Genomic DNA, 27,646 nt, shown 5'->3' on the forward strand with positions numbered 1-27,646 from the left:
GAGAGTTTCATAAAAAAACTTCCTCAAATTCATGGAATGAGGTAAAAGAGATGACTCTATTCTCTTCAAGCTTGATGCATTCTTTTAAATCTTTCCTTGATCTTCAAACTTCTTTGATAAAAGCTCTGAATTTATCTCCTAGAATCGTCTTTCAAATTTTAGCCAAAAGTTCTAAGAAGGTTTCCAAAAGTTCCTCCTAGAAAGACATTGAAAATCTATTTATAGTTTTTTGAAAGACTGAACACAATAACTAAACGTGGGGGTGTTTAGTTGGCGTGTTAGGCCATTAAAGTTCTTGATCAGCAACCATCAAGCAAATACACAACCTCAAAACATATGCCCATAGAATACAAACATGTAAAGAACACTTTCTTACGGAACAATACATGGTCATGTTTTACAAGCTTACAAAACAATACATGAATGTATTTTACATACATGTTCCCATGCTAGACTTAAAAAAGTCTATATACAGCAGTGTTTTGGAACCAACTATGTTCCTTGGGATGTTTAGTTATGGTTTTTGTTTTCTCTGACAACACTACCCAAAACTTGCTCAAATTGCTTCCTTTTATAACACAACTTATAAAATGACTCTCCACTTGAAATTTAACAAGACCGAGCATCAAAACTATACAAAACACAATAAGATCAAGGAAAATGGCAATTGAAATTCTATAAAAATAATGACTAATCAAACACTTATCAATACCTTAGGAGGTTTAATTCTCATATAAAGAAAGCACAAAATACAATCAAAGAGGAATACAAATAATATCAAAAACATAATTAAGAAAATCACCTTGTGCTCTACATTTCATTTTCAAGCAATGTTGTTGATATCTTCTCTAAAGAGACGCTAAGGATATCTCTTCGATGCAGTGTTTTTAATCCCCAAGAAGATTGGCCAGAATCTCATCCAAAAAAACCCATTGAAATCCCCTTGAATCGGTACCAAAACCCTTGTCAAAAAATGCTTAAAATTCTTTGGTCGGCACTTTTATAGTCTAGGAATTGGGCCCAAACATGGATTAACATGGGGGTGTGTTCCAGGCCATGTATCTACCCCTGAATCAAACCTTTGAAGTGGAAATGACTCTCAATTACATAGGGGAATGTTGTTCTCTCGGTGCTACAGTACTTTACTATAGTATCGTATCCTGCTATGGCACACATCCTGTGTTAATGCCTATCTCACCTCTTGGAGCCTCAATACTTGATCAATTTGACTCGAGATCGTACTCCAAATTCACTTATGTTACTTCAAGCATATAATTTGTGACTTGAAAATGAATAAGAAATGAATTAAGTACCACAAAGTATCAATCTACTAAAAAGAGCAAGTTAAGTACGCTAATTTATAGTAAAAAAATCAGGTATATTCAAGCGCTTGTCATCCTAACTTTAAATAATGACATATAGCACAACTAGCATTTTTATTGAGATCAAGTCTTTTAGAAACTTTTATGAAATTATGTTGTATGTATTTATAATCAACTCACGTGTAACTGACTATGTAAAAAATTACCTTCCTAATCTCTAAAAAATGAGAGAGACAAGCTTCACCCATTGTTATGAATGCTATTAGTTTGGTGGGCACTCTGTGATTTCCAGGAATTGTTGGCCATGTAATTTATCTATTCGTTGCTAATCTTGCTAGGTTTAAGCTTAGCCACGTTTACCTTTGAATTTTGAGTAGCTTCCCACCTATTAAATACATATGTTACAAATAGTTAACACACTTGAGTAAGTATATTTTGATTGATAAGAGTAGAGTAAAATACCCACTTTTATAAACACATGCCAAAAGTAGAGTATAAAATTACAACAAAAAAATTCTTACCATTGATATAGAGTTATGGTTTTCTCATATTGAATTGCTTATATTCAATCACTAATTATATTGAATTTCTTTCTAATAGAAAGTAGTTATGCATAGTTGTGACTGAAGGCCATAATCCCTATCTAGACACCCAATGCTTGTACAGTTTCCGCTATACTTTGCATTCAATATAAGATAACTGTAACTCTATGCCCTCACCATGGAATTGAATCCAAAAATAGCAAAAATTGTACTAACATTTAGTGCCTAGATAGGGATTATTGCCATAGGGCTATAGTTATCGTATGTTGAATCTCTTATATTCAATCACTCATGCCTTTTGAATTTCTTTCTAAGAAATTATTATCCCATAGTTGTGAATAAAGGTCATAACTGAAAATTTATTATGCATTTCTTTTCTATGTTATGTAGTATGTCATGGCTACTCAGGTTATGTTCACTATTAAGAATCATTATAGAAAGTCACTAGTAAAAAAAAAAAACAAAGGTTAAGTATTTGAATGGATTACTTGTTGAATATATTGTTCATCTGAACAAAGTTTGTCACATGGATTTATTAGGAGATCTCAAGGAGTTAAGGGTATGATATTAAGAAATTCATGAATTTGTTTTACATGGATGGTGGGGGGAATTATTTGTGATGATAAGGGTATTTTAGGTTTAACTGAGTAAGTAATGGAAAATTTGAGAGTACATATTTATGTAGAAACTTCAAATATTAATCATGACAAGAGCTTGTCAGAAGCCTTAATGTCTGATAATGAGAATGACAATGCTAGTGACTATGAAGAAGTTGGTTGATGTCCCATTTATCAATATCAACTCAGATGCTAATGATGAAAGAAAAGAGGCTAGGGAGAAGGTTATAAAATATGTTTAAAGAAGATAATCCAAGAGAATGATTGTGAAAGCGATGATGAAGATGGAGATGGAGGACAACCTATAATGAAGATAAAGATGGAGAGCAACCCACTAGAACACTGTGACACTTGCTACTATCAGTGGGAAAGTTGTTGGTTTTGAGAGTGACTGTATTGACACGTCAAGTCCTAGAAGCTATGAAGATACTAGTAAGGGGTTTGATGCAAATGATGCAAGGAGACACAAGTCCTATAAGAAATACTATGACCTTAATTTCCTCTTGGAGGATTTCCTCCTAAATCTTAGGTTTTAAAATATGCAATTGTTTAAGAATGAACTTGTTGAGTTATCAACTAGGAAAAGGTTTTAGTTTAAGTATGTAAAAGATGATGCGGTGAGGGTGAGGGCTAAGTATTCTGCAAAATGTTATGGATGGTTGATTTTATACTCATGGTGTAGTGGAAAGAAGATGTATGTTTTTAAACGTTATGTGTTAGATCACTCATGCTTTCTTGGGGCTACCAATAGATAGGTAATAGCTCACATCGTAACCAAAAAATTTGATGAAGTGATAATGCCTTTCATTGGCCCTAAGTACTTAACTGTAATGGTAAGGAAGTAGTTTGGTTAAGAGTACAAGGGGGGGAGGAGGATTCTTCGAAATAACCCTCCCCCCTCGGTCGTGGGCCGGGAAATGGGGGGAAACCCTTTCCCTCCTAGCAGAGTGGGCTAAAGGCGAGAATACTCTCCTGACCCCGCTCCTTGTGAGGAATCTTCGCGGATAGCAGGGATTCCCCAACAATGAAAATAAATCATATATTTTTATTTTATTTATTTAAAAATTTTAACATGAATATAATATTATAATGACCAAATATTTGGCTTTTGGGAAAAAAATTTTTTGGTATTTATTAATAATGTTTTAGCATATATAACTTTCCGGTTTAGTAGACATTTAATTTAAAACAATTGGATTTTTATATAATCCTAAAAAAATCTAAAAAAAGGTTTTATATCTATATAAATGTATATATATATATATATTCTTGATGTAATAATATTTCATAAAAGGTTTAATATGAGTTGCTAGTCATACTCCTAAACCCTAGTCTATCTCTGTCACTCTCCCTCTTTTTTCCCTCATTGTTTTATTGGTTGCCTCCACTGCTCACTTGTAAGTAGCACATCTTCCAAATCTTCCTCCACTTCTTCATCACCACACTGGGTTTCCTTTTCTTCCCTAGTAATCTTAGTATAACTTTCAATGCTTTCATCTTCCCCCATTCTCTTTTTTTCTTATTCTCTAATTTTTTTATATTTCTTGAGAGTTTCTAAGTGTGTGCCTCTCATCATTGACACATATCTTATGAAAAACATTTATTTATAATATTCTTACAAAAATTAATAATTTTTGTTTTATTCTAAGCATTTGTAAAATACATTTTTAATTAAAAAAACTATATATTTTTATTTTTATTATAAAAAAATATTATAAAACATAATATTATTATATATTACTTAAACCCATCAATATTAATTTTTTTTTTTTGACATTTGTCAGAAAAAAATATTTATTTGTATTAATTATATAACTTTGAGTTTAATACAAATTTGTTTATTTGTCTTTTTTCCCACATTGTTTGCTTGGTTACCTCCACCACTCACTTGTAAGTAGGACATCTTCTTTCCAATCTGCCTCGACATATAAATAATATGGAGTTATGTAAAAATCTAGTATGAATGTGTATATATATGTATGATATGTATATATGTAAGAACCCCTTTTTAAAAATTTTTATAAGCATTAGTATATTAAAAATTAGTCAATTAGACTAGAATTTAGATGCTAAAAATTCTAAACATCGAGGAGAAATTAATATTAATTATTACCTATAAGATTTTTAAATTAAAGATAAATTTTAATTTTTATGGCCACAATTTTTCTCTTTTTTTTAAAATCTATTTTCACATAATTTTTAGATGATCAAAAAATAATATTTTTAAATAATTTCAAAATTAAATATTATAATATATAAAAAAAGAAAATTTGTAATCCTAAATCCATCTAGTAACTATTATTTATTTAATCAATTATCTAAAACAATGTTTGTTAAATGCCTTATTTTCTAATTTTATATAAATTATCACTCTTACTCAATTATCTAAATCAATTAATTCTTTAAATACTTTTTTTTAAAAAAATTTCATATGAATTATCACTAACAAAATTATTAACCTTGATTTTTTTAAAAAATAATTTAAATATTAAAAAATAAAGAAACACAAAATATTTAGACTAAAAAATAAAAAAACTATTTTAAATCCAAATCAAGACATATAGTTGCCCCAAAATCAACCAACTAGTTTTTATCCCATCTCACAACTCAAATTTATAACCCCTTTGCCTCGTGGTAAGCACTCCAACAATAATTACCCATTCTTTCTTTTTGCCAAATCCATAACCTTTGTGAGAAGCCCTAACTTTAGTGAGAAGCCAACCCATCTCCCTACAGGTCAACAAGCAAATCCTTGGATCCCTAACTTTCCTAATGAGAAGTTAAATGAAACCCGAGCTCCAACAGATTTTGTCGCTAATATCATTTTTTGCAATTTCTGCTTCACTTCCCCAACTTGATTCGATTGAGGACAACATCCGGACGATCTTTGTTCATGCCAAATCAAAGGCAAGCTCAATCCCTATAATTTATTTAATTATATTTTTTCTAAAAAAATTCAATTTGGTTCATGCTTAATTAAGATTTAGCACCAAAATAGGTAAAATGTAAATTCATTTTTTTCTTTTATATGCATTTCTTGAAATGAAATTTGACATATTGGCTTTGATTCTCAAGCTGTGTGAGGATATACTAATGCAACATGTGTTAATGTAGAATAGTTTGGCATGTTTCCTTGTTTTATTGTTTGTATGTACAATGTTTTTATTAATGTATGTGTGGGTAATAGTGAAAGATGATTCCTTTTTTTCTTTAGTTTTTTATATACGCGGTAACTATTGTAGTTAATTGCAATGTCGTAGTGGTTACATGTGAGAAGCTAGAACATTGTAGAAATAATCCGAAGATGCTATCTTTAAGCTAGATTAGCCTTCTAATTGCCAAAAGTATAGGAGATATTCCTTCTCTCCTTGATTTAGCTTCTCAATAACATCAATAAGGTTCTTGTTGTTTGATGCTATTAATGAGAGTATATTTCCATTCCCCATGTGTTAATGTAGAATTGTTTTTGATGAAGCTTCCTTTTCTGTAAGCTTGTTTTTGTTATGTCCTAATGTTCTACTTGAGATGACACTAGGCTTGAAGTTGTTACTTAATTTATTGTTACATATGTTAGTCACTTGAAATGATAGGCAAAAAATAGCCAATGATATATGCTACTCAATCTATACAAAACAATGATTCACCAATATAAAGTGCTACACAATCTATACCAAGAGAAGAAGATGCCTCAACTACAGCTACATCATCAATCTCTTCTACAAATCCAAATGAAGAAAAATTAATTTTAAGTGGTGAACGGGGGTTAAATTAAAAGTATGGAGTTCCTACAAGAATAAAACATTGATGACAAGTGGAGTTTATATACAATTATTGTGGGAAATACTTGGAGGAGACACAAAAAAATGGGACAAAAGCATTTACATGATCACTATGTTATATGCCCACAAAAGAAAGGATGAGACATAAGGCAAGCATTGTTGAAATCCAAGGTCGAGGCTAGTATAGCAAACGGTCACTTGGAACTTATGTTTATGATCAAGAAGTCACACGGAAGAAGATGGCTACAATGATCATTATACATGAGTATCCTCTGAAAATGGCAAAGCATGTTGGATTTTAAGATTTTCTTAGTTTTGTTCAACCATTGTTCAAGCATATTTGTATAACTATAGTAAGAAGTAATATTATGAATATTTTTTAGCGTGAGAGATCAAAAACAATGAAGTTGTTTGATCAAAGTCAGAGTAGATTTGCAATAACTACTGGTATGTGGACTTCCAATAATCAAAAGAAAGGGTTTATGGCTGTCACTACACATTACATTGATGATAATTGGATTTAAAAAAGCCAAATTATCAAGTAATAATTTTTGTCAATTGGTTATTTGTCATTTTTATTTTTTTTAAATGATATGTATTTAATTATATTTTAATAATTTTGAAATATAGGTTCATTTGTGTGCCATGCCCACATACTTTTGATGGATTGGAATCTAGATAACAATTTCTCTACATTGACTTTGGATAATTGTTCTACAAATGATTTACTTGTGAATTGGATTGTGAATAAGTTGTTAAGTACCAATCTTTGGATGGATGAGAAATTCATACATATGCGTTGTTGTGCGCACAGTTTGAATTTGTTTGTTAAAGATGGCTTAGATGTGATTAATGATGCAATTGAGAATATTTGTGACAGTGTTCATTTTTTATTGCTAAACCCAAAAGAAGTGAGAAGTTTGAAGAAACTATGCATTAATTGAAAATGAATTTCACTAAAAAGTTGTTCTTAGATTGTAAGACCAGTTGGAATTCAACTTTTTTGATGCTTAATGTTGCTATTGGCTATAAGGATGCTTTTAAACTCTTGAAATAACAAAAATCCCTTTATAAATGTAGTCGATCTAATGAAGAATGGGAAAATGCTAACTGATTTGTGATAGATTGAAGTTGTTTCATAGTGTGACTGAGTTATTTCCAGGGACAAAGTATCCAACAACTAACCTATATTTTCCTAAGATTTGTCAGATTAGCATTGATTTGGAAAAATGAGTTAATTGTGGCATTGACTATATTGAATCAATGACATTGAGAATGAAGTCAAAATATGAAAAATATTGGAATAGAATTCATGGTATAATGGGTGTAGCAATTGTTTTCGACCCAAGATTCAAGTTGATGTTGTTGGAGATGTATTTTGCCATTGTCTATGGTGAGGATAAAGAAAAATATGAAATTCAAAAAACTTAAAATCTTTGTTATGATTTGGTGGGAGAATGTTCATCAAAATCAAAATTAAATGAATCTAGTGGTTTTGTGTATAATTCTCCACAACTATTGGTCAATGATGATGATGTGGAATTCATCAATAATTATCAATTGTTTGTTACTTCGCATGGGTGCTAAGTGGAGAATGTGGAGTCGGAGTTGAATAATTATTTAGAAGAGTCTATATTGATAATGAAAGCCAATTTTGATATTTTGAGTTGGTGGAAAAATGCTTTGAATTATTATACTTTGCAATTAATTGCAAGAGACATTTTGGAAAGTTTTCGTATCTATTGTGGCTTTAGAATTGACGTTTAGGACGAGCAACAGATTCATAAATTCACATCTTAGCCACCTTCAACCAAACACAATAGAAGCGTTGATGTGCACGCAAGATTAGTTGAAAGTATTATTAATGTCGTTAGTTAAATTTATTTCTATTTAGTTAATGTTATTTAAGAAAAAATTGATTCTTTATATTTTTATTTTTTATTTTTTTGAAGATTCTTGTTCTTGGTCAACAATTCAACCTATTCGGTCTACATTTGATGAAGATGAGGATGAAAATGATGAGGTAAATATGTTTTTCATATAGTTTTATTTGTAATATTGATATTATTTATAATTTTATTATATACTTACAATTTTATTTATTGTTGAGGGATGAGCTATCATGTCAAGATGCTAGTGTTATTTAAAGAATAAAGAAAAAATTAACGGAAATATGAAATTGTTGTATTAGCTTTATTGTTGAAGGATGAGCTATTAGTTATTCTATTAATGGATTTCTATTAACTTGTTGTATCATATTTATTATATTATGGTTTATTATGAGAAATATGTTGTGAATTTTTTTTATTTCATATATGATATGTATTTTGTAGTAAAAAAATCTGGTAGGGCGGGGATTCCCTTACTAGAGGAAGTGAGTGGGGGCAATTTCTCCACTCTGTGGGAAGCGAGGAAGGGAACATGGATCCCATTTCGCACCCCACCATGCCCACTTGCATTCCTAAGTTGGGTGTCTTTATTTTCAATAAAATTTGCAGAAATGCCAATGCTTGGTAATTAAAACAATTGAAGGGCAGTTTATGAAAGATGTTAGAGTATTGAATAATTATATGCTAAAATTGAAATTAACAAATCCCGATAGCAGTGTATTTGTTAAATCTGAAAGGCAAAAATATAAATGACTTCTCTTATTTAGAAGATGTATATCTGGCTGATAGGTGTTAGAGAAGAGTTTATTGTTGGTTGTAAGAGACTCATAGGGCTTGATGGATGCTTTTTTAAAGGTATACTAAAAGGACTTCTTGTGGAAGTAAGGAGGGATGGGAATAATCAAATATTCCATATAGCATGGACAGTTATGGAGAAGGAAACAAATGGAAGCTGGATATAGTTTATTAAACATCTAAATGTTGATCTTTCTCTACATTAGGGATAGTCTTGGATGGTCATTAGTTACTAATATATAGAAGGTATGCAAATTGTTTCAATATAATCTTTTTCCTTAAGGGGCACTATATTTTAATTTTATCATTATCTTTTTGTAGGGTCTAATCTATGTAGTGAACACTCATTTACCATTTCTTGAGCATAAGATGTGTGTAAGGCACATTTATTGAAGATGGGGAAGAAACACCCACGTAAAGAACTCAAAATTCATTTCTTGAATACTGCTAGGTTTGCTAGTATGCCCACGATGCAAAAACAATTAGACAACACGAGAAATCTAAATGGAGGGATGAGGACTGTAGAGGAGTTATCAAATAAGTTGCCTATTGCAAGTAGCTGTTAAGAATTTCTTATTGACATAGTCAAGTGTGATGTTATTGATAACAACATTCATAAAACATTTAATGGAGTAAAACTAGAAACTAGAAATAAGCCTATCGTTACCATGCTTGAAGATATTAAACAATATGTGATGACTAGTATAGTTGTCAAGAGAGACAATCCAAGGAAGTGGCAAGGTGATTATGGCCCTAACATAGTTGCCAAAGTAGAAAATAAAAGGAAGAAAAGTAAAGAATGGCATGTTGAATGTAATGGGAGTACAAGCCATGAGGTGATTTAGGATAACTTGGTGTTGTATGTGAGGGAGGCTTATGTTGTTAGGTAGGCAAGCCATAGTTGTTATTTGAGAAGTGGGACAAAACTAACATCTCTTGTTAACATACAATGGCTATAATTACATTTGATGGGATAGATGTACCTGATTGTGTGTATGAATGGTTCAAAAAAGAGACACACATGAAGGCACACGACAAGAAATCCAGGAAAAGGTAACAAAACAATTGCTATGGAATAATTTCATTGTTATTTGTAGATACTGGTGACAAGATCAAATACAGATTACCAACAAAATAAGACTTCATGTCATCAATAGATATTCCTTAAGATTACCGATGGAATCTTAAGCCATAGACATGGAATATGGTTGAATAGCATAAAAAATGTAGCAACAAACTATTTCCATGGCTATTTAGTTACTAAAATTTACACGTGCTAAATTTGTGGGGAATTTCCGTCAAAAACTTGCCATGGAAAGATTCTGTGTTTGTTTGTAGACATTGGCAATGGAATTAGTGTCAGTTAGTTAATGAAGAAGACTTCATAAGTTTCATTGATATTCCATAATATTACTAATAGAATCTTAAGGACTATCATCAGAATACAAAGAAAAGATAGCAATGATAATTGTGCTGCGATTCAGTTGCTAGAATTTGTGAGCGCTAAAGTTTCCAAAAATTTCCATTGCAAAAAAATTGATACGTAAATATTATGTCCTTATTTGTAGATATCGGAGATGGTATCAGCATCAGATTACTGACATAATTTGGAAGGTTTTCCAAATTGTGACCATTTTATCAACCATGCTTAATAAGTTTCCATATCTATATATTATATATAACAATCCCTAAACTTTGAATTATTATTCTTTGTAGTTCAAATATCAAAATTTCATTTTAGCCCCTAATTTTACAATTTTATTTATTTTAGCCCTCTATTTTATATAAATTTTAATGTAAATATGTCAGGTATTTTAATTTGTGTAATTTACGCTGCATGAGTCAAAAATAAATAATGATACAAATAACTTTAATTTTAATTTCACTACACAATCACCTAAACTACTTATCATCAACAAATATATATATATATATATATTATATGATGTTTTATTAAAAACTATATATGTTTATATAGGCTTTTATGAGTTATAGTTCTAGTAAAAATATATTATTCTATTTTGAATGGGAGTAAAAAAAAAAGGGAGATAAATTATTAAAAAAAAAATCTATCATCCTATTTCAAATAGTAGGAAAAAAGAATCTCGATAAGCAAGGAAAAAACCTATCATCCTATTCCAAATAGGAGTAAAAAACGATATAAATCCAAAATAATAATAATAATAATAATAATAATAATAATAATAATAAAATAAATATAAATAAAAAGATGGAAAAGATATTTAGAGAAAAAGAATTTTTTTAAAAATTGAAAAAAAGAGGAATTAAAAAAAGGGAAAAGGAGAGGGGGTTGTGAAATAAAAAAAATCAAAAATCAAAGAAAATGAAATTGCAATTTGAACAAAAATGAAAAAAATTGAAATTTAAAAAAATCCCATAACACGATCATGGGGCCAAATGTGGGGAAAAGAATCACAAAAAAAAACTCAACAAAACAAAAATAAAAAATAAAAAAGATTGAAGTGCAGAGAGAAAGAAATAAAATCGAGAGTTTGATCAAGAGAAAGGAAGGAAAAAAGTAGATTAAAAAAAAAGGAGAGGCCGACACAAGGTTATCGTGTCCAACGAGGAACAAAAGAAATTATGATAGAAATCACTTGAGTCCGAAGACAAAAGGAGATGCAATATCTTTCTTCAATTATGTGCATACCTGATAAGTGCTTGTGTAATAGTAATACAAAGTATTTTTTTCTTACATTGAGCATTACTTTTCTCAGATTTTATCGCTTATGCATGTGTATTTGTGTTCTTTTGTGCATGAAGGGTTATGGAGACAAGTGTGGAAGAAAGGAACCAAAAATAGATCGTTGATGCAATTTTTGATGAAGTCTTGGATTGAACAAATGTGAGGACACAAGTTGTGCTCAAAGACATGTGAGTGTGTGCCAACCTCCATTGTGCTCGAGCAAACATACTAATTAGAGGAGCACAAAGGCAGTCACACTCATGTGTTCCAACTTGTGCAATACTAGCAAGATCTTTGTCAATGTAGATTGAAGACACAACGTGATCTAACGCATGGATGTGTGCCCATTCATGTGGACTCGATGAAAAGTGTGGATTTGTGAGTATTTTGGCAAAGTACTATAGTAGGCTATCGTAGCAAATCACTGTAGCAGTTACTGTTCATAGCTCACAGATAATCAGTTTCCTAGAAATTCACACGAGCGTGTGGAAATTCCACATGCCCGTGTGGATGCATGATTCCAGCCCTATTTAAGCCGTGATTTCAGATGTTTTGAGGGATCCTTTTCTTATCTTTTCCCCATCTTTGGAGGTGCTTGCTGCTAGGGTTTGGAGAAGCTTCGGCTAGGTCTTTGGAGTGGTTCTATGGCCTTCGACACCACGTTCCTTTGGAAGATATTTATTGGGGGAGCTTTCATTGGCATCGATTCGGCAAGGTGTGCCCTAGGCTTGATGAGGAACCCTTGGAGAAAACGAGGCAACTCCACAATACCATAGATACAGAATACGAGGAGGTTTTACTTATGGATTGCATGCTTTTACATTTGATTTTATTATTGACTGTATCTTGCTCCATGGAGAGCTAAACCCCAAGTGGGTGCTTGGATTTATAAACCCTAGGATGATTTTGTTTAATTGATCTTTCATTATGTTTCTTTAATTGATGTTTTTAATTGAGTTTCAACTTTAAATGCTCGTTGAATTAATTTTCCCTTAGAGTGACACTAGGGTTGAGAATCTATCTTGGTAATCCTTGTGGATGAGTGACACACCACGAGGGTTAGACAAAGCTAGGTTGGAGATTGAGGGTCGAGTGGGTGAGTCGAGAGGTAGCGGAACGTCCCTTTTTCCCTTCCGATGTGATTTATCCTACCTCCACGTTTCAAGAGTTCTTTGCGGTCACAACAGAGTGAAGTGCTAAGAGACAAACTCCACTGGGGCTTAGTTGCACAAGCAACAGAGTGAAGTGTTGAAGTAATCCTTAGTGCTGGGGCTTAATTGTGACTAGGGGTCTTTCGTCTGGACCAAAAGGTTAGACCTATATTAGGGAATAGGGCTTATCACTTAGAGTATCCCTTTTGCGGGGGCATAGTGTGAGGGTTAGTCACGGTTGACCTTAGGTTTGGGACCGTGTGTCTTAGAATTTCCACGACTCATTAGACATCAGTTAGGAGACATAATGATTAGTCTTGCACTTGAAACAATAGTCCTAGGATGAGTAATGTTCGGGTGCCCCATTTTCTATCGATTGCCTCTCCTATTATTCTATTGCGTCTCTTTCTTCTTTACTTTATTTCTATTTGCATTGATATTGTTCACACCACTCTTAAATCATCTTCACTATAGTTAAATAGCAATTCTTGTGCTTCTGAGCACTATTCCCTGTGGATATGACTACCCACTCACCAGGGTACTTTATTACTTCTATAACCCGTGCACTTACGGTACACACACGCAAGGTGTGTGTCAATACTGTATGATATCGTGAAACATAAAAAAAGGAAGATGTCTTGATTTTTCATTTTTTAATGATCTATTCCATACATGCATTGATTCATAAAGCACTACATGTATGTATGCATGGCGGGCCCTTGCTTATGCTTTATATAACTGTCATCTAAATGGGGTAAATTTTTTAGTAAGTCATTAATCTTTGGCTCATTTTCACTTTGATCACCAAACTTCAATTTGTATCGATTTGGTCACTCAATTTTAATTTAATTTCAACCGACAATAAATCAAGGATTTCAACCCCCAATTAATTACATGGCTATCTGAAAATCCAAGTCAGCCCTCCTCATGACATATCATTAAATCTATTAGAGGTATCCATATCATCGAAAAGGAGCCACATCATTCATTTGGGGGCCGAAACCTTTAATTTACTACTCAGTGAAATCAAATTAAAGTTGAATGATCAAATTGATACAAATTGAAGCTCAGTGATCAAAGTGAAAATGAACCAAAGTTTAGTGACCTACTAAAAAATTTACCCCATCTAAATGTGAAACAAACCATGGAATAATTCTTCATCTTGTGATCAATGTTTGGTGGGCTCCATAGTATATTTTAGATCATTTATACATGTTTCTGGATCTCATGGATGCATGCTTGATAGTTATATTAGATTTTTGGTCTCATGCCCACGTACTTTAAGCCATGTCTTTCCCTTGATATCGTTGATAATTGTGGGTTATGATGCATACAATATGCAATAAATTTTTATCAACCCAATTTTATATAGATCGATTTGGATACCCGTGCAACCAAACACCCATTTTGGCTCTCTTGAATACATTACCATGGTTAACATGCATGCGGTAATTAACATAATAAATGATTAGGTTGAAGTATGGATTTAACAAAGATTATCTCTTTTGTTATCCAAGAGAGATAAAAGATTAAGAAGGGGGTTTGTGTGAAAGAATTTATGAAATATATGAAAAGGTGAAAATTGGGGTCATTCTAAAAATTCACAATATATATATAGGAAGAATTCGGGGTTTATTCGCAAAATCCATGGGAAATGTAAAAAAGCATAAAAATTTTGGGTTTTGTTAAGGAAGAAATATGAAAGCGTGAAAATAGGAAAATTTAGGGGCTCAAATGCAAATTTCACAGTTGAAATCTAAAAAGGATTATAATTACGGTTTATTTGTAAAGTTGGTGTGAAATTTTAAAAGAAAATGTTCGGGCGGCTTCATGGCAAAATTCTTAGGCGTAATGTAAAAGATAAAAAATCATGGTTTTCTTATGAAGTTAGTATAAGAAAGAGCCAGGGTTATGTCAAAAGCAAGATTCCATACCCCTCTAGGAAATCCCTAATAGAAATTGGAGCTCTCCCTACCCAACTCTACTCAGAAGAATCACAAGTGGCCTATCTCTAGCGTGTATTCTTGATTCCCTTCATCTATGGGTGATCTCACATGATGAATCTCTCAATCTCAATAATGCAATCAAAATGAAATAGCCTCATTACACTAAATCAACAATATAAAGACATAGATGAACCCAACAAGCCGAAGGAAATATATATTAAAAGCAATATCAAAATGAATTTACACTCAACTATATCAAATCCGAACACCCAAGGAAGTCACCCTTCCATGGGCTTCATGTTCATCTCAAAGCGATGGAAATAAATCCTTAGAACACTAAACATAGAAGAAGAAACCCCCTCTCAATGTCTTCACAATAGGAATCAATGTGAGCCAATATCGTCGCCTTGGCTCATCACTCTAGTGACTTCTTCAAACTCTCTTTTCTTACTTTAATTTACCTTGAAACCCTAGCCATCGCCCAATAGTCATTTTCCTAAAAATTAAGCTCCCCTAATAACATTTTCAGCTTTCTATTTTTACCCCTAGGAATCTGGCAAGTATAAGGGTGTGTACTTTACCTGTATAGATCTCTAGATCACTCGAAACCTAACTCCTGGGGTACATGCCCAGATGTACGTGGCCGTGTATCTCCTCATCTGGCTGTGTATATCTCGAGATGGTTCTACTCTTCAACTCTTGTGATGCACGGGTGTGTGTCTTACTTCAGCCCATGTTCTTACTTCATATACACGACCGTGTTCTTCTCAGAAAGACTTGGTCTAGGGAGTGCACAATCATGTACATGGCCATATCCATGGACTGTGTATTTCGTTGGATGCTCAGCTTGTTGATATTCAAAAGATACATGGGCAGGTACACGGGTGTGTACCATGTCCATGATAGTTTTTTGTTTCTCGTTTTCAGCCCCATTTTGCTCCTGATTTTGTTCATTTTGCCCCAATTGTGCTTATAATGACCTGTGAGTATAAATGGAACAAACTAAGTAGGAAATTATCCATAGAAACACTCTTGAAGACCACTTAAGTGTAAAATATAATCAATAAGATATGTATGATATAGCACTTATCAAACTTGCTCTTTTCTATCAATGGCTATCAAATAATTGTTAGGAATAGTTTCTAGAATGTTATTCAGAGTCATCTCTACGTGAAAATATGGCAATCATGGTCTTTCATCCTAAAAAGCATTAGATTGCACATATTGATACATTGGCCCATGTTTAACATATATCCATTTGGGAATAAAAGATTTGTTAACCATTTCTGAAGTAGGGATTTTGACTGTTTATCTAGAATATAACATACTTTGGAAACTTCCCTCTACTAGCATCCTTTTATAACTTTGGGCAATAACAAAATTCCTTCAAGTCTTCCTGATTTAGAATTGTCCATAGTCTTCTCCTCCACATTTATTAAAGTGTAGAATATATTTTAAAATACATTTTTCTACAAATCAAATTTGCTCTTCAATAAAGCAAATCCATACAAATACTATATCTTCTCTGATAGCTAGCCTTAGCAATGCAGCTTTTGGTCTCATATTAACTAGGATCAATGACTTGCTCCAACCCTAAATGTTCTATTAGCTTCAAGATCTCATCCCCAGATAAATTAGTAAGAGCCATATCTTTTAATGTTTTATTTTTTCAAAAAGTCATTCTATTCTTTAGAAATAGATGATTAGGAGGTAAAAACTTGGGCGATTGTTAAACCAAGTTTGAATGGCATTTTTCGTTAGATTAAATACATTCGAACCTTTCCTATAAGATGACTAAATAGTTATGATAATAATTCTTCATCTAGACAACATTGAATATGCAGTGAAATCACTTATTATACACGTTAATACATCACACATTTTTAATAATATGCTTATTTGATGCATTGTATATTTCATCTCCAATTTCCTTTAAATGTTTCAACTCTGCAATCAGGGTTGAAAATACACATTTAATATGTTTTTTAGATTATTTGGATGAAAACCCATTACATTTAGGAGTATATACTCTTCCATCATGCACACTAAGAAGTCAAATTGTAACAAGTGACTATAACTAGCAAACATGCTAAATTGATTAAGTAAATAATTAGAACCCATTAGTACATAGTACAAACCTTACATTTAGATTTTATGATGTAATGAATAATGGACGTAGAAATACTTCTATGTAGGGGTGTTAGAATAATGATGCATAACGCCTTCTTTAGACGTATGCTTCGCATGGCACCTCATTTGTTTTATTGTTGCATTTGATGTATATAATCTTTATAGACTTCCCATTAAAAGAAAGTAAAACATCTTCTTTTATGTAATGCAGACTTTTAAATTGTCCACCTTTTCTTCACTTATACTTAGGATACCCTTAGACGTTTCATAAGTGCTAAATTGGTCATATTTTCTATATCATTTATACTGCATGTAGCATGAAACTGTACTTGTTTAGCATCTCATTAGGACAAAATTTCATTCTTTTATTCACAATGACCTTTATTTCTATTTTAGGAAGAAAGAAGTGAATTCGAGGATGTTTTGAAGCAGAATGAAACAAGTTGCTGAATCAAGGTTACACCATGACTCACAACGAGCGTTATGGCAACACACAATGTCCGTTGTCTACACTCACCACTACCGTGATCAAACCATAATAGAATGAGCTCACTGGTAGCAACATAGAATCCATAACGGCCTCACAACGACTGTTGTGAAGTCCATAACGGCCGTTGTCAAGACACATAACACCCAAAGACCATGCCATGATGCACAACGGGCATCACAATGCCCTTAGTGAGGCTATGGCGGAGCTGATTACTATAAATAACTCAGTATTATCTAAATTTGGGGAGACTTCTTTGTCCAAGAAGCTAGGGCGGATAGATTTCTAGAGATCTGAGTAGCGAGAGACTGAGTTTCTTCCATATTCCAATGAATTTCAGTGGATTTCTTAAGAGTATGTCAATGAGCATCATCGGAGAAGATCGCGCGTGACAGGAATCTTCAAAGATCATTATCTGAGAGGCGTGAGTGACACACATCATCGGACAATCTTGGAATCCTCTAATCCCCATCTTTGGAGAACTATTGGAGGGAAGTTAGTCTAGGAATGCATTAAATGCTTATTTATTCTTTATTTGCTCTTGTTGTTCTCTTGTGCTTTAATGTTTTGCTTGTTATGATCCATAAGAACCTAATTCGAGGGGAATTGTATGTCTAGGTCCCTCAGTTATTATTTATGAATCTTGATTAATTAATACAAATTGTTCTAGTTTTCATAATCATTGCATGTTCTTAATTGATTATTACATGTTGATGAGGAGAATATGCCCCCATATTGATGACGCCCATGCCATGATAGATCTATGCATGTTCTACAAGGTTAGGCATAGCTAGGTTTCTGGATTAGGGATTAATTGTCCCTTAGGCTTAGGGTCTAATTGGTCTCTTCTCGTGGAATTCCCGTACCTAAGGTAAACATAGGAGGCTAGGGTGGAAGAGATTTCATCTTAAGTTTTTAGTGATTTAGACCTAGGCGCCATGGCTTATTGGGGCTAGTAGGCTTTTGAATTCCCCCGGTTCGAACTTAGAAGAACACGATTGACACTTAACGCCTATTATAATTAATAGTCAAGATAACTTTAGTACATACTCCCAACTCTTTCTAATTGTGCTTAATGTTGTCTCTAATTGTATTGTTTAATAGTGTTGTATTAGTAGAACTAAATAAAGAGCATAAACAATTAGACTATTGATTAAGTGAAAATGAAGTAATAGGAGCCTCTCGCCATTCCTGCGAAATACGACACTCGTGTTCATCCACGAGGTATTACTTGACGGACCCGTACACTTGCAGTATAATGGACCAATTGTAGTATTAAGTGCATACTTGCATGCTTATATATTTGCATAATTTAGACTGTCCATCAACAATGAAACTTCTAAACCACTAGAGATGTAACAATAAATTTTATATGTTCATAAACTATTGTTGTGATATTTATACATTTAATTTTTAAAATTTTAAATATCATTAAATTAAAATTGATTTTTTTTACAAAATTTAATTTTAGAAATGTAATTATATCCTATTTCTAAATTCTGCATAAATTCAACTTTCAATTATTTTAAATTTAGAAACGAAATTAATTCTCCTTTCTGATTTAGAGAACAATTGTTATTCTATTTCTAACTTTACAAACATGATATAATTCCATTTCTAAAGTTAAATTTCATAAAAATATCACTTTTTCAAAGATATTTAAAATTTTTAAAATTGAATGTATTAATATTGCAATAATAGTTTATGAGACATTAAATTTACATATATCACCTATGGGTGTCAAACGGGTCATGTCGACCCGAGCATAGCATGACCCGACACGAAATAGGCTGTGCTTGGCCCAGGCACATTACAACAGTATCTCGCTCGAGCCGTGCATGGCATAGCCCCCCTCCCCTCATGCAATCCTGGGCTGGCAATTTGCACGCCACAAGCCGTGCCCGCATGACCCAGCACACCTAGGGGTGTAATCGATCGAGTTTGAGTCGGGCAGAAAGCTACTCAAGCTCAAGCTCAGTTAAAAACTCATTGCTCGATACTCGGCTCGATACTCGGCTCGAACTCGATCAAGTTTTGTTTTTGTAACTTGAGCTCGACTCAAAACATAAATTGAGCTACTCGAGCTGACTCGATTAAGCTCGATAAAGGCTAATAAACTCAGTTTAATCATAGATATTGTTATACTCAAACTCGAACTTGAGCTTGAATGCAATTATATATATAAAACAAATTAAAATATACTATATATACACACAAATACAACTACTCGATTAAGCTCGCGAGCACTCAAGTCAAGTATTACGATGCTCGAACTTGGCTCGCTCGATTACTTGAGCTCGAGTTCGACTTGACCATAATTGAGTCGAGTTCGAGCTTTCCTTGAATCGAACCCCAGTATATTGCGAGTAATAATGTATCATTTACACCCTTAGGCAATCCACATGGGGTTTATTTTATTTTATTTTTTATTTTTGGCATATTTTTAGTTTTTTCTAATGAGGTCTTCACTTTTATGTTTTCAAATTTTCCCTTTTTTTAATAATTTTTAGCAATTTTAGGAATATTTTAATTTTTGGGTTTAAAATAAAAAATATAAAAAAATATGGCCTTACCAGGCCACGTGATTGGCCTACCTTAGTGGTAGGTGGGTCGTGTCGGTCTAACATGAGTTCAAGGTGTGTCATGCCGGCCAGGGCACACACAATTCCCAGGCCATGGAGGACCCGTGTTGTACCGGACTAGGCCGACCCACTTGACACTACACCTTTAGTAATTAGGAAAATAAAATCTTGAATTAATGATTGTATGATATATTTAGGAGAAGAAATTGAATATGCTAGTTCCAGAGTTTGTGAGTATCCAAGGTACGAGTAACAAAAAAGTGGACCTTCTTAAAGTAAACCCCATTCTTTATATGAAAATGTATAAGTTTATCTTAATAGCAAGGCTGTAAAGATTATTTGCATAGATCAAATATAACATTGAAGGAATGCCATAGCATATTGAGCATAAGCCTAAGAAAAGAGTTTTGTATCTTTGTCCTAACAACCTTACATGGATTTATGTAGCCTGGCGAGTAATATTCTTGTTGGGCAACTGAATCCATTCCTTATAGCTAACATCCTTGGTTGTATATGAAGGAATAGTATATATTCCTATGGTGGCATTTAGTTGGAGTTAATATTAGATTACCCCAGGAATTTGGACAAGATAGTGTAAGATTACAACATTTGGATGGTTACGGTGGAAACTACTACATTACTAAAATATGATAACTTAAGCAACATTACCAACAATGTGATTACCAACTTGGTAGATGGTAATGTAACATTCCGGGTGGATTGTGAAATTTTTCCCCCCATTATATCTTCAAATCCAATAAAATCTCCAAAATATCAACATTTTCAAAAGTTAAAAAAAAAGTTTCATTTTTATTTTGCACAAATATCTCTTATATGAAAATACAGAATATTTGGTTTAACATAAGAAAATCATTTGAGATTATTTTTTTTTCAAATATTAAGTTGGAGAATTTAATTTATATATTTTTTAAAATAATTAAATTTGATTTATTTATATTAATAAAAAATAAAAAATTAAAATTTTACTTTTTTTTAACAATAATAAATATTTATTACTAAGCAACCTTAATATTTACGTCAAAATATTATGAATTTTGACATCTTTAGCACCTATTAGGAAAGGGTATTTAATAAAAAAAATTTGATAATATAAGATTCTCAACTAAGCAAACATAATAGCATTACATTACAATAACATTATTGTTTTATCAACCAACAGAAATTGCACATATTCCCTTCAATATCACTCATGAATTAATGGTTCCCTAAATGTAATGGTTTATTGCCCCAACAATGTAAAAATATGTTAGATGCATATTTGAAGCTCCCCAATTGTAGACTTGAAGAATTTACAGGAAATTGAAGGTGAAGCATATAATGCATCAAATAATAATACTTTCCTAATCCATGCTGCACTAATGTGTACAAGTGATTTCCCTCCATAGTTAATGTTGTTTAGATGGAACACTATTAACAAGACTATTTTTTTATATTGTAGGGAAGATTCATATGCATTTAATATGATAAAAAGTGTAAGTAATCTTGTTTTGATAACAACCGCATGTTTTTACCTCCTAATCATCTTTTTAGAAGGAATAGAACAACTTCCCATAGTAACAAAAAAATAGTTCCCACTAATATATATGAGGATGATATCTTGAAAGGAATAGAATATTTGTGTTTAAAGAGTTTAAAAATCCTAGTGCATACAAGACTAACAGTTGTATTATTAAGACCAACAATTGGATAAAATGGTTTTGGGATTTGTCTTATTGGATTTCAAATCTCATTCGACTCAACCTTGATGTTATGCACTCTAAAAAAAATGTAAGGAACCAAAAGTTTAAAGAGCTTTTGTCATATAAGCTTTAACAAAATAAGCTTGAGGAATACTTGATGTTCTGCTAGATTCTGCAAATAATGAATCAAAGTATCTCTAACATCTTGCAACATCATCAGTGCAACAAAAACCTTTAGTTGTGCTAGAATTTCTTTAAGCGAGCAACAATGTTATAATCTTGTGTCTTCAAAATAAAGGACTTCTACAGTTCATTGATGTGAATTGCCTTGCTTTTTTTATCTTTTGTTCTTCGCATATAATTAATTATTTAAGGTTCTTCTCACTCATCTGGGTGATTATATCAATCATCATACCATTGTTCAATTGTCAAAGGTGAAGGACTTCTACGGTTCATTGATGTGAATTGCCTTCTGCTTTTTTATCTTTTGTTCTTCACATATAATTAATTATTTAAAGTTCTTCTCGCTCATCTGGGTGATTATATCAATCATCATACCATTGTTCAATTGTCAAGGCATAACATGTACTTGACAACTCAAAGTACCTTCTAGGTAGGTTTATAGCACTAGACTCGAATGCTTTATGTAACTAATTAGCTCTTAGATCTATGACAATCTTCTAGTACATACCCTATTGAATAATAAAAAGGGCAATTCTCGGGATGATTTCTCATGTTTGATGCAACATCTCCTTTGTTCTTTAAAAGTAATACCTCTTCTTCAACCATCTTTTGATACAACTTATGAATTTGTCACTCCTTGAGACGAAGTCGGGTCTTCTACACTTCTTAAAGGTTGAGGTCTACTCCTTTGTTTCATGATGTCTTCTTAAGCTTTACTATGGTTGGATTGTCAAGCAACACCAATCCATTTCTTCCAGCTAGATAATAGAGGGTGAATTAGTACTAGAAGCACTGGTCCTTATAGATTTAATTAACTATCCAACTTTCGGTTACACTTTACTACTTGTTATGACCTGTGCACTTGCGGGGTATACGCAAGAGACATATCACTCCATAACATCATCTTTTCTCTCCTTTTTCTCCAAATGGCCCTCTCATGCACTAGCTATACAAAGTAGTAAATTACACACCCAATCAATGTATATACAAGAGAAAAGCATGCTTAATCTATACAAAATGATAATACATAATATATCCTTTTTAGCACTTTATTAAAGTCCTCTACACTCTGGTGTTTGCTCTTCCTCAAGCAAACTAATCGATAAAAACAAGGAATAAAATGAATAAATGCTTGACCTTAGGTTCAACATAGAGTAAAAGAGAAATTCCAAAGTCCAAGGGATTCATACAAATGTGTGTGATAAGGCTTCCCAAATTGCTATCTTTTTTACTCATTAAAGGCCTATATGGCAAGAGATTTATTTCCTAAATTTAACACTATTTATTTTGTTTTCAGTGGATAGTAACTGCACACGTTCCCCAAAGTAGCCATTTCTCTCACTAGGCCTCTTGAGAGTGGTTCACACTTCAGAGGCGATAACTCTCTACCATTTTTCCCTCAATGAAACAATAAATTTCATACATCTTGAGAGGCAACCCTTTCTCCTACTAGAGTATACAAGGTGTCTGATTTGTTTCGAGTAGTTTGGCACTATATGAGTGGTAGCCCTTTTTGCCTCGTATCCAAGTTTTTTTTTCTTTTTTTGAAACTCAAACTATAAACATTGTTGCCCATTGTGTCATGAAATAAAACTTAAGTGTCTAAGGTGCTAATGAGATGGATCAAGTACAAAGATAATGCATATTAGATCAAAAATGAAAAATCGACTAGAACTAGAGACTAAGAATGATTACCTAGTGTCGGAAGCCCCTTTAAACTAAGAATTTCTACTTATACACTAGAATTAAACTTCATTGCCCAAATTAAGCATGTATATTTTAAGCATGTATTAAAATCGCTCTAACCTTTCCCACACTTAGAAATGTATGTACATTGTCCCCAATGTATGCATACAAGCATAACAATATAAAAAGACCAAAGCATGAATCAGAGATGAGAGTGCAACCAAACAAAAAGACTAAATTTAAATAACAAATTACACATATCAAAATGACAGTTCTATATATTGCATAAAGATTTAATTTACATTAAAAGGTACAAAAACATTGACCTACATTAATATTGGATCAAAAGAAATACAAAAATTAAAAGACAATAAAAACATTTAATCATCAATTTACAATCAACAATAGCATGAAGCATTCAATTTATATCGTGAAAGAGACATACACAAATTCAACTACATTGCACAAAAAAGAAATATAAAAACCAATTCAACATTGCACAAAAAAACAAAACATAGTAGTCATTTCAACATAACATGAAACACAAAATTTTAGGTAAAAGACTAAATAAACACTACAAATTCAGCTCAACATTAATTACATAGGCTTAAAAAATAGTTTAAATTTTATCATTAACAAAGAAAGAAATTAAATAATAAGTTTGAACACAATATTACAAATATTAATAACAACAAGTCATTACCATCATCCTAAATACGACATTACACTAAATCCAACATGACAAAATATGATGTAACACAAATTTTTGAATTATTTGACAAGGTTTGATCAATTCATATCCTATCAGCATCCTTCAATTTAATAAGAAAATCATTCATCTAAAAACAATAGAGACAGCTTTTTTAATCAAATCATTAGCTAGAGGAAGATTTTGAAGCAAGTGATTATAATCCAAAGAGCAATATCATGCTAGAATTTTATATTCAAAAATCCTTGTTGAGATAGGCTAAACCTATGTTGCCAATTAGAGAAGAGCGATTATCCATCTAATCCGCTTTCCTTAGATCCCATGTCCAAGAATCTTGAAGTCTTCATGTGAGCACTAATACATACATATATATATATATATATATATATATATATATATATATATTCTCATGTAAAGCTTTCACTACTCTCAGGACAGTTATTAATTTTTCATCATTTCTGTATTCTTTGCATTTATTTGATATAAAGCTCATTTTGATAAATTCCATATAACTCAAGATAAATTATTTGGATTGATGGATCTAGTAGCTATTGTTTGCTCAATATGATGTCTCATGGTTGATATAATTGCTCCTCTCCATATAACTCTCCAACTTCATCAAAAGAAGTACAACAACATAAACCAAGTAGAGGAGCAATTATATCAAGCATCTTGCATCCTATGCATATTGGATGCTATTGGTTTCCACTAAAATCATATTTGGCATAAATGATTACCATGAAATGTGCAAAGTAGAATAATTATTTCAATCATGTAGATCCCTTTTCCCATGAAGCTTTGGAAGAGTGCATGCTTTCTTCAAGGCTTTGCTTGGGTGGCAAAGAATAACATTATTCTTACTCTAGATATATACACTTGCGAAAAGCAACCCTTGTTGTGGCTAAATTTATTGCTGACATTGTGATGTTGAGAGTGAGTTAATTAGCCATTTTATTTTCCTATGTCCCACGCAATAATAGTTTTATGTTGCTATGGTTGTTCTATTATGCTTTGTTTCTTAAATCATATTATAGTTGTAGCTCACTTGGAGGGGAAGGAGTAGCATTAGCCTGTTTTATTGTACTTCGTTTCTGTGTGCAAACAGAGATTGTAATGGCAGTTGAAGTCGTGGTAGGAGACCATGAACAATTGCTTGTGAAGGAGGGAAGGAACAACATTAGTTTGATATTCTTCAAGTTCATTGGTGTCATCTTCTTGGCAGGTGCAATTTTCTACCTCTCCGTCAGCAACTTTAATACACGGATGGTGGAGATCGAAAAATGTATCTTCTTTACTTTGCCTTACCATGCTTCATTGTGAGATGATGAATATTGCATTCATTCTTTTATACATGTCTTTGCCTATTTCAGTCTCCATGTCACTGGAGAAACAAGATGTATTAAATATTATGGCTTTGACAAAGGAGTCAGCTGTAAAAGAGAAGCAGCTGAAAAAAGGTAGATAACAACTTCTCAGTCTTCTCTATCTTTCTGAAAACAAAAGGTACTCAATGAGTTACATGTTTTGATATTTGAATACAGGTACAGAAGTATGTGATCTTTGGGTTGGAGAGTGGATACCAAACGCTGCTGAACCAGCATACACACATACCTGCAATCTAATACTACCATTTGAAAACTGTGTGAGGAATGGGAGGCCTGATACTAGTTACCTTCACTGGAGATGGAAACCGAATTCCTGTGACTTACCTCCCATTGATCCACTAAAATTTCTGAATGAAATGCGCAATAAATCATTTGCATTCATAGGGGATTCGATTTGCCACAGCCTTTTGTCTTCCTTGATGTGCCATCTATCTAAGGTAATACTCCAATCCCCAAATTCCACATTAATCCTATCCATAAACTATTTTGTGAATCAATGGATTTTGAATTTATTCATTCCAGGTAGCAAAGGTTTATGATGTCTATCATAATCCATCATTCACCACTAGGACATGGTACTATCCTTCTCACAACGTTACACTGTATATGATCTCGTCTCTATTTTTAATTCATTATGAGACTGTTGATAACCATGGAGATGCATCTCAAATCCACTTACACCTTCATCTTGATATCCTGGATAGCAAGTGGACCAGCGAATACAACAAGTATGACTATGTGGTGATCTCCATTGGTCCACATTTCTTCAGATCAAGCATCATATATGAGAACAACCAAGTCATTGGTTGCCATCACTGTCCTCACCTGAATCTAAAAAAGTTTGGAATTGATGAACTTTATAGGAAGGCTCTCCACTTGAGTCTCAATTTTATTGCCAAATCTGAACACAAGACCTTTGTTATCCTTAAGACATGGTCACCAGACCACTCTGAGCATGGAGAGTTGCCCAGTGCTATACATCGCGGTAATGGACTAGGCCATTCAAGAAGAGGATCCTTTATAATTTTGCAGCATTGCTACGAGGAGAGTCGAGGTCGAGGGGTTTGAGAAGGCCGCAGCCTACTGGAGGCGTGGAATGGTGCGAGAATGAGTCTTGATACTTACCATCTTTTCACTCTTAAGACACGGCGGTCATCCCGGTCCTTATGGTACGGCCATCCAGCTTTGATGGTGATAAGAAGAAGAAAGTTAAAAATTGATTGCGTGCCATTGGTGCTTGCCCGTCCTGCGTGACACTTGGAAATGAGTCTGCATTAATAAAGATAGTAAGCAGTGAGGATGGTGACTGACTATTGTTCCTACATTCAACGTCAGGAATGTTACTTACTGGGTGTAAAGCTTGTTATATGTTATAATATATATATGTTTCACTTTTAAATAATCTTGATGAAGCGCATGTTAGAAACAAGAAATGAGTGGTCACACACCTTAAAAATAGTCCAAAGACATCTCCATATAAATGATAAAATCTACTAAATCTTTTGCTCATGCAAACCATTAACATTTCAAGTGGCCTCTTAGAGTGCATGATGGCTACCTCAAATTTCTAGACTCATGCATGAAGCACATCAATACATACAAATGAACCCAATTTTATGTTACAACACAGCATTCATTTGCTAGATAAAACAAGGCATTCTTTAGTTTACTTTGAAAAACTTTGAAAGTGTTCGGTGGCTACATATTCGAGCTTGAAGAAAGCATATCACAATTACACCTTTTGTCTCATTTAGCAAATGGTCACCAGCACGACCTTTGGGCATTGACGTGACTTTGGGTTCAATAAAGTAAGTGGCATAAAGTGAGCAAAGAGCCCAACAAATATGATGGGCTAGAGGAAGTCAATAGCCTAACAAATATGGATGTGCTATAAAGTCATGATATATATCTATTATTGTTGAAAACTAATGAATTAGTCATTATTGTTGAAAAACTAATGAATTTACATGATTATATAATTGCTAATAAATAAATAAATAATTGATAGTAAAATTCCTATACCTAAAATTATCTTA

The 27,646-nt window shown here is 32.7% G+C and overlaps 1 protein-coding gene across 1 annotated transcript; it reads left to right on the forward strand.

Annotated features, from left to right (window-relative positions):
• Positions 1–25,213: 25,213 nt before the first annotated feature.
• LOC120254051 (protein trichome birefringence-like 25) lies at positions 25,214–26,678 on the forward strand. The gene is made up of 4 exons (XM_039262201.1): positions 25,214–25,507; positions 25,596–25,682; positions 25,767–26,047; positions 26,133–26,678. Exons 1-4 carry the CDS (start codon positions 25,339–25,341, stop codon positions 26,676–26,678), a joined length of 1,083 nt encoding a protein of 360 aa, XP_039118135.1. The 5' UTR covers positions 25,214–25,338.
• Positions 26,679–27,646: the final 968 nt, after the last annotated feature.

This window comes from Dioscorea cayenensis, unplaced genomic scaffold, assembly GCF_009730915.1.
Source record: "Dioscorea cayenensis subsp. rotundata cultivar TDr96_F1 unplaced genomic scaffold, TDr96_F1_v2_PseudoChromosome.rev07_lg8_w22 25.fasta BLBR01000323.1, whole genome shotgun sequence".
In the NCBI taxonomy this organism is placed as follows: Eukaryota; Viridiplantae; Streptophyta; class Magnoliopsida; order Dioscoreales; family Dioscoreaceae; genus Dioscorea; species Dioscorea cayenensis.